This window comes from Alligator sinensis, unplaced genomic scaffold, assembly GCF_000455745.1.
Source record: "Alligator sinensis unplaced genomic scaffold, ASM45574v1 scaffold271_1, whole genome shotgun sequence".
Taxonomy (NCBI): domain Eukaryota; kingdom Metazoa; phylum Chordata; order Crocodylia; family Alligatoridae; genus Alligator; species Alligator sinensis.
In genome coordinates, this window is record NW_005842633.1 from 494,366 (window position 1) to 502,850 (window position 8,485).

The window sequence follows — 8,485 nt, forward strand, 5'->3', positions numbered from 1 at the left end:
AGATAGCATTGAAACCAATTAGAGCATATCTTTCAGACCTATACAGTACGGCATCTGATGCAACAACAAAACAGCTACTAAAGCAAAAGCTCTGAAAGGAGAATGTACAGAGCTCTTTCTGAAAGTCCTTTCTGAAGAACTAAAGAAAACTCATTTGGTAAATTCCATTGTGATACAGTTGTAAACTACTGTTAAGCAGGTCTAAAGCTTCATTCACTGCCAATATATTGTTTTAATTTTATATCTCATGAAGTGTTCAAGAAAAAATCTCACTGAACCATATATTTTTAACAATGATCAAGAACTCTGTTTTAGAGTAAAACCAAATTGCTTTAAGGATTTACAGACAACTTACCTGTCCAGCTCTTGCATTTTCACATACAAACGTATCATAGAATACAGCAAACTGGGGGGCGTTGTCATTAACATCCAAAATTCTAACATAAACAGGGACACGAGTAGTATCTTTAAGATTGTCTGACAAAAGGAAAAGCATGAAAACAAGAACAAGTGATTTTTTCATCTCATTCAAACACTGTCTTCTTCAAATGCAACCAAAGCTGGGCATTTAAAACTAGATACTCAACCATGGCATGGCTTTATTGGACTCAGCCTATCAGAGGTTTGAGTCAAGCTGGCACTCAGGGCCAGAAACAAATTAATTTTTTAGTATCTAGTGAGCAATTCAGCTGTTTGTGTGAAAACAAAAACTATTTTTTGTTCCTGAAAATCAATAAATATATAAGAAAATACCTTTATTCATTTTATTACCTGACTATAATTGTTATTATTGATATGCTCAAGAGTATTGTTCTGCTGGGAGTTTTTTTTTCTTTTTTAAAAGTCAAACCACACATAAAAGATATAATTAAATTTGTTTTATACTGAACAAGGGTTAACTAGTTTACGATATATGCAAATCTGTAGGAAACTCTCAAGGTTCCCATTTTCCTCTCATATTCTTGGTTTAAATCATGAGAAAATCTAATGAGCATATTGGTATAAGTCAGAGCAGAAATATGACCCCTAATACCAGTAGAATAAGTATGTAGAGATGAGCAGAGCACCAACCCTAGGTGCCATATTGGACTTTAGCGCTGGGTCTGCTCAGCCACTAGGAGCACATGGCAGGGCTTCAGGAATTTGTATTAACATTACTTCCAAGTCCCTGCATGTGCAGACACCTGCCAAAAATCACTTAATGCACATTAGCTTAATGAGCATTAAATGTAATCATACTTAAATGCATGTGTAGACATCTTCCTGTAAGAAATAAAATGTGTATATATAAATGTTTTACAACAGAATAAATAGCTTGTATCTTCTTTGCTTGAAATCAGTGGTCATATTCCTATAACTTGCAGCCCTTGAGTAAATATTTTTTATTCTTGAGGTGCTCAGGTGTGCAGGACAACTGAAGTATCAGTACATTTTCCTGTTCCCAACACTTGTCTCCTATCTAGCATAATAACAACCCAAACCAATGTATTGTGCTTGGGAGGAAAATCCAATACTCATTTACTCTTACAGTGTTCAATAAAAGCTGAAAATGCTTTTAAAAAAGTAGCTACTGTCATGCATTATGGATATGTAAAGGTATTTTAAGGAAACTATATATATAGATATAACATGAAAAGGATATTAGTATAACACCTTATAAGTGATGTTCCCACTGTACCACTGGGGAAGATATGAGCATCAGAAAGGTGTCATCTGCTTTACCCCTTTTCCCTGAAAGGACCATGAGTAATATGACTGATGGTCATTTTTTTTATATTTCTTTCCTTTCTTTGATATCACAGGTGTGCTGTTTTGCTTAGGCTTGTACAAAAATAACTTTTATCTGTATATCCAACATGCATTTCTTGCTGGTCCTCCCTTCAATAATAATATCAGCTGTAGCTACAAAAAGGTGAACTCCGTATATTTAATAACTCTGATTACCATTCAAATTGTTCATGAAATAAGTAACAATGAATATGATCTCAAATTCCTGATTTAACTGGAGTTACCATTTGATTTACCATAGTATATTGAAGCAATCATTATACCAGGGCCATCCAATTTCTGAGTGGCTGGGAGCTTCAGGGTGGCATGTTCCTCAGGCTGCATGCTGCAATGCACTGTGGTCATCCCTACATATAATACAAGTGTCTGCTGCTATACTATTTCAGTGACCGCCCTCCCACTGAATCATGCAATGGGTGTCTGCCTGCTGTACCAGGCTGGTGCCCCACATGGTGCTGCCACAAGGCCCTTGGGTCCCCAAGCCATCTAACTACAGACTTCCTCAACTAGGCTACCAGGGGTGGGGTTTGGCAACAGAAGCCAGAGAAGGGAGGGAGAGACCAGAGTCTGGTAGCAGAGTGGGATGGGGCGATGGCGGGGAGGGAGCACTGTCCAAATCAGGAATCCATGGGCTTCAAGTTAATGCTTTGGGAGCCACATACATCTTGCAGACCACCAGTTGCACAGCCCTACACTACTGACTGCAGAACTTGACAGAATAATGTTAGTAGGATATCTACTGACATAAAGAATTGCTTTAAAATGTCACATTTAGAGCAAAAATCTGGAAGTCCATGGAAAACAATGTACTAAGTATCCAAACATTCTCTCCTGTCTGCAGAGAAGTACATTAATCTGTTATAAATGGATAGTGATTGGGCTGGGTTTGGCAGGTACAAATTTCAAGCAGTTACTATGCAGACTGATTGCACTTAAAAGACCTGAACTTTTCAAAAAATTAGCATACCTCTTTAAAGAGTCCTAATTACTAGACCTAGGTTTAGAAGTTAAATTCTCTCAAAATATCCTGACAGGGAAATGAGCTTAATAGCTTCGTTTAAGCATAGAGGAACCTTGAATTCCCATAGTATATAAATACCATGAAAGAGCAAAGATAGCACAATGAATAGTACTGAAGCATTATACCACCATGAGTTTATTATCAGCAATGACTGCTACTTCCACTGATACAGAAGTTACCTAAAAACAGTAAATTTTCAAATGGATGCGTCTCATATATTGATTTGAAAAACCTCACAATTTTGTCACCTCAGATCTTGTGTGTTAATGGGATTGGAGTTACCTTTACTATACCGGGTTAAACGGAACCCCAAGTTTATTCTGATTATGTGTAAAGTCAAAATAAATGTAAAAAAGAAGATCTAAATCAAGAGATGTGCAAACCACTCGGGCTATGTATTTGTAAGATATATTGATTCTAAGAGCTAGAGGATCTAACTGAAGTACTAAAACAATTTTTTTAATGAGGAAAATTAAGAAAGAAAACTTTATCTCTCTTACCCTTTCTTGCTCTTGCTCTCTCTCCCCTCTCTCTCTCATACACACACACACACCGCAACACACTGATTTACTGATCTCAGCTGCTCTAACACTAGTTGCTATTGTCTCAAATGAACAGGAGGACAAGATGTGAGAATGTGGTTTGATTAGGCCATAGCTGTATAAACTTAACTCATCTGGGAGCTATCTAGCAATAAACTTGTATACTACAGGGCATTCTTTCCTCACTCATTTTCACTTGTTTGGGGAAGGCAGATGTCAGCTGTCTAGCCCTTTAAACCTGGTCTCAGGCCATAACTGAGACTCCATTGCCCTCCTCTTATCTGGGAGCTGAGGAGCTCATAGAAAAAGGTAAACAGCTGTCTCCTCACTGTCTTTTTTTGTTTTTAATAGTTACAACAAAAGAAAAATCACACACGAATTGACTTACTCATCTCAGCTGCTATAACACTAAGATTGTGCCACTGTGATATCTCACGGTCGAGTGGTTTGGAAGTGTAGATGGATCCATTTCCAGAGTGTATATTAAATACCCTGTCAAGGTCAGTGTGACGATCCAAAGAAAACCTAAACATGATATGGAAGAAAAGCTGTTATGTATGTAACAGAAAATGAAAAGCAGCAAATATATCATGCAGCATATCTGTATAACTCAGATTCTATACATTGATCAAGATAAATGCCTAGTAGCAAATTCTATTCCACTTACTAGGTGTTTAAGTGTGATCCTATTCCACACTGCTCAAGTCCCTAAAAAATGCGAATACACTTGCTTTTGTAGCATGCTATCATTTTAGGCCTAAGAATATACCATACAAAGTGTCTAGCAAAAGGAGAATCCATTCACCTTTATGTTACCTATTTTTCAGAGGCTTCAGCAGCATGGAACAAGATCCACTAAAGTGCCTAATAGATGGGATAGGACCAGGTCCTTAGTTTCCACAAGTTTAAGTTTTTTATAGTACTATGCATTTAATCAATCACTTTACCATGCAACTGGCACGCCCTTTCACAAGTGCTTTACAGCTGAATTAAATAATAATAGTGCATAAAAAAATCAGACATGTAATGGAGGAAGAACATAAAATAAAGTGGTAATTAACTATCCCCCCTCCCCCTTCCTGTTTAAGGAATATTGGTAACATACTGGCAAGTCATTTCTGAATATGTTTACAAAATGTTCATCTACATTGATTTGCATGCAGTTTAATGTTATGAATGTATTGATATCAAGGGACCTAATACAGTACCATAGAAACTTTGCCTTGAAACATTTAGAGAGGCAGACTTTTCATTGACTTGGAGAAGATGTCACTCTCTCATAAGCATACAGATCACTATCAATAATATTGTTCTCCTGATTAAGGGCACACACATAGGAAGGACACAATCTTGAACTTTTCAGGCATCCAAAACTGATATTGAAGTCAAAACGGTTCTCGTGTAAATTAAGGAATGGGCTGTTCATATGGGTGAAAAACAGGATTTCCAAAAGCATTTAAGTTGGTCTAGTTTTGTACTTGTTGGGACACAACTAGGACAACACTAGGTGATGCATAGAGGGAGCACGGGGGGGCGCATGTGCTCTCTCTGAGATTGGCCCTCTCCAGCCAGGGAGTGGGGGGAAATGGTTGGCACACCCCTGAGATTGTGGGGGTGTTAAGAGATGCACCAGTGGCACTTCTGAGTTTGCTGCCGGCACTTCTGGTGGTGGTGGCAATCGGCTGCTGGGCCCCCCACCCAACCTGGTCAGTGATCAGCCACTGTGAGACACCCCAACCCCGGTGGGTAATCAGCCGCTGGTGCCCCCTCAGTACCAGGAGGCACCAGTTGCCCATGCTATGATCTTCTGGAAATTTGATTCAGTACTTTTAATAGTTTGCAGATGTGATGCGAAGTGAAGGAACATACTGCATATGAGGGAATATAGATGAAGAATAGAAATTGCACAAAATTCTATCCTTGGAATTCTAGTATTTTTCATTTGAATCAAGCAGGAAATACTGAACCATATTATTTCCTTTCCTCTGACCTTTCCTATTCTGATATTGGTGATGTTTCCTCCTCTTCTTCTACCCTCCTCTTCAAAACATGATAAACACATTTTAAATTAAGTTTTTGTAACTACACAAAATATTTATTTCAAATCTGTCATGACAAATCTGTGAATTTTCTGAAGTAATTAACAGAATTCAATCCTTAAAATTAAACAAAAATCCCTGAGGCTGACCTGTTTTGGATATATTCTATTTAATATTATCTTGGAGATATTCAACAGCAGTGTGTCTGTGTTAAATAACACCAATATGTCATTTGCTTTAACATGGGGGAAAAAGCACCCACATCTGGGGTGAAGTTACACATTACATTTCAGGCACACTAAATATGTGCAATGTTAAGCAGTGTAAAAGTTGGAACGGGCTGTGAGCAGTTACACATTAAGGGCTATTGTCGTTTCTTGCCTGCACTGCTCTGACTTGCCATTGGTGGGCTGGTGAGCATGGGTGTGACTAGGAGCCAGGACACCATGACTCTATCCCTGCTCTGGGTTGGAATGAGGGGCTAGGATGCTGGAGGATTGCAAATTGCTCATTTAATTTCCATAGAGAAGACTAAAGTTATCCTAACATGAGCTAGGTAGCAAGGCCCAGAGTTTACCCTCACCTGAGACTCTCAGAGGGCACTTAGCACAAGTTAATGAGATTTAATGTGCATACATTTGCATTTTAAGTAACCTTAGTATGATCTAAGTGTAACATGTAACTTCACCCTAAGAGAAACAAAAGGCAACACATTATCACCCTTTGACAATAATTAAACCAATAGGTCTTTAAGAGGCCACTGTTTGAGCTACTTCTAACATCAAAGATCTACCTTCCCAATAAAGATGGGTTTTACATATAGGTCCATATAAATATTCCATCCTGTTTTCTTTACAAGCTCAAAATTTTTGGTTATGTATATGCTATGTAGCCATTAATTTTCTACATTGTCATAATGCTATCAAAGGCCTGAAGATGTTGCTGTTGATTCTCTAAAATCCAGATGATAGCCTGAATTTTCTGAAAATCTTTTTTTTTTTTTTTTAATGCCACAGGAAGCAGTCAATGCTTGAGTTTAAAAATAATCCCAGAATAATTCTTTCTACATCTATTTTAATAAACATAGATAATAATGAAAAAAATCATTAAATATAATAGCAACAAATAAGGCCTAGGTTACAAAACTCTGATTCAGTTTTGGATTTTGAAGCCAAACCAAATATTGGAGGTATTTGGACCCTGGCTTAGCTTCAAGCCATTACAGAAGTAGGATCCCAACATGAAATGTAAAGCTAGTCCTGATTTCAGAACCCTCAAAGCTCAGGGGAGAATGAGATCCTATGTATAAAGTTTGGGCCTAAGCTAGTATCTATTATTAAAACTAAATAAAAGGGACCATTTATTTTAAAAGTAGGGCACTCCAACATTTATTTCTTCTTTAAAGAGAACATCATAAAAGCACTGCCCAAGCTAACCTGAAAACAAAAAGAAACTACCGGTCTTAATGAAGAAAGAAATTGTGGCTATCTGTTGCCTCTTTCAAGACCAGCTATTCTGTAACTAGCTGAGGATGGCATCATAAAAATGCAAAATCTTCTAATGCTCAGTGGAAAACCCTGAATCCTTTAATTGCATGGGTAAGGCTGCTATTAAAGCTTTTAGGGCCAGGATATACAGATTAGAGTGCTCTACTTGATCCAGACCAGTTAGCTGTGGTTTCTTTCCAACAGAGAAAAAGGAAACAACAGTAAAACAGTTAAATATTATATAGATATATACATGGAGTATGTATCCATGTAAGCATGTGTTAAATATGTTACAGATTATACACATTATTGCAACTATAATCTGTAACATATTTAATATACACACTTACATGGATACATACTCCACGTGCCAGGAGCCCTGTCTATAAACTGACTAAATTAAGGTTCATTAATTCTTTTTACTGAATCCTTTAAACTTGTTTACACTACTGCCAAAAATTCACCTTTTTGTCTCTTCTGAATTGCCTTTCATAACTCAAGTGGATGAAATGCCAACAGGCAGCGATTAATGGTGTGCGATCATTTCCAGGCTGTCATGCCAGATAAATAATAGAACATGATTAGGAAAGTGGCTTTTTCTGTCAAAGCCATTTCACTGTTCAACTTGTATGAAGAACCACATAAATAAACCAACTTTGTTCCAATTTTAGATTAGAGTTTTAAAAACACCACTACTTAGGTGTGACACCCAGATCTTTTGCATCTATAGGCAGAAGCCAAGGTTGTGGTCCCACCAAGCAACTGACCAACCATTAGTCCCAGCTCAACCTTAGTCCTCTCATGATGTTCTAAATGGGGGGGACCAAGTGGCCTGGGAGGACCAATAGGAACCACAAGAAGGCTATAAAATTGAAAGGCTATAAAACCCCAGCAAAAGCATTGTTGGATATTGGTGCCTTGGACTCGTCTGCTTGATCTTGGTTGCTCTGGATTAACTGCTTGCCTTGCCATGACACCTCAGAGAAATGCAGTGATTTGGATTGGCCAGGGAGAGGAAGACACAGCTGGGCAGATCCTCTGGCTATCCCTGCCTCTCCCCAGGTGGGGGGAGCTGCAGGAGAAGCCCCCATGGCTTCCCTGCCCAGTCCCATCCCCCGCCTGGCCCCAACCTAGTTCCAGCACTTAAAAAAAAAAAAAAGCTGCATACTCACCAGCTGCAGAAACAATGATTGGGGTCTCTGAGTGCTCATGACAGAGCCCTCCCTCCCCCCCATACAGCAAGGGGCAGTGGGGGTAGTGGGGACTGCCCTCGCACCTGGTACCCTCACGGCAGGTGTTGCATCATAAGGGTGCAGTGTGACAAAGCAGGGTGCTTTGCACTGTCTGAGAGCTGGGGCCACTGAGGCTGAGCAGTGTCAGGCTCCAGTTGACAATTGGAGCCACCCCAGCTCCCAGACAGTGATCAGTCTCCTGCCGAGCCGCGCTGCACCCGTACCATCTGGCAGTTGCTGTGTGGGTGCCAAGCAGAGAGGGGCAATCTCCACTGCTCCCCACTGCCATGCATGGAGGGGCTCTGTCACAAGCCCTAAGAGGCCCTGATCACTGTTGCCAGAGCTGGTGAGTGCAGGGCTTTTTTTTTTTTTTTTT

At 39.3% G+C, this 8,485-nt stretch overlaps 1 protein-coding gene across 4 annotated transcripts in view; it reads right to left on the reverse strand.

The window, feature by feature from the left end:
* Positions 1-8,485, reverse strand: part of CDH10 (cadherin 10) — a 164,573-nt gene that overhangs the window by 31,650 nt on the left and 124,438 nt on the right. For all 4 annotated transcript variants that reach the window (XM_014524585.2, XM_014524584.2, XM_006033441.3 and 1 more), the window contains 2 exons: positions 3,740-3,876; positions 356-477 (listed from right to left, as the gene is read on the reverse strand). In XM_014524585.2, the coding sequence (XP_014380071.1) occupies positions 356-477; positions 3,740-3,876 (259 nt within the window). The remainder of the gene's footprint in view (positions 1-355; positions 478-3,739; positions 3,877-8,485) is intronic.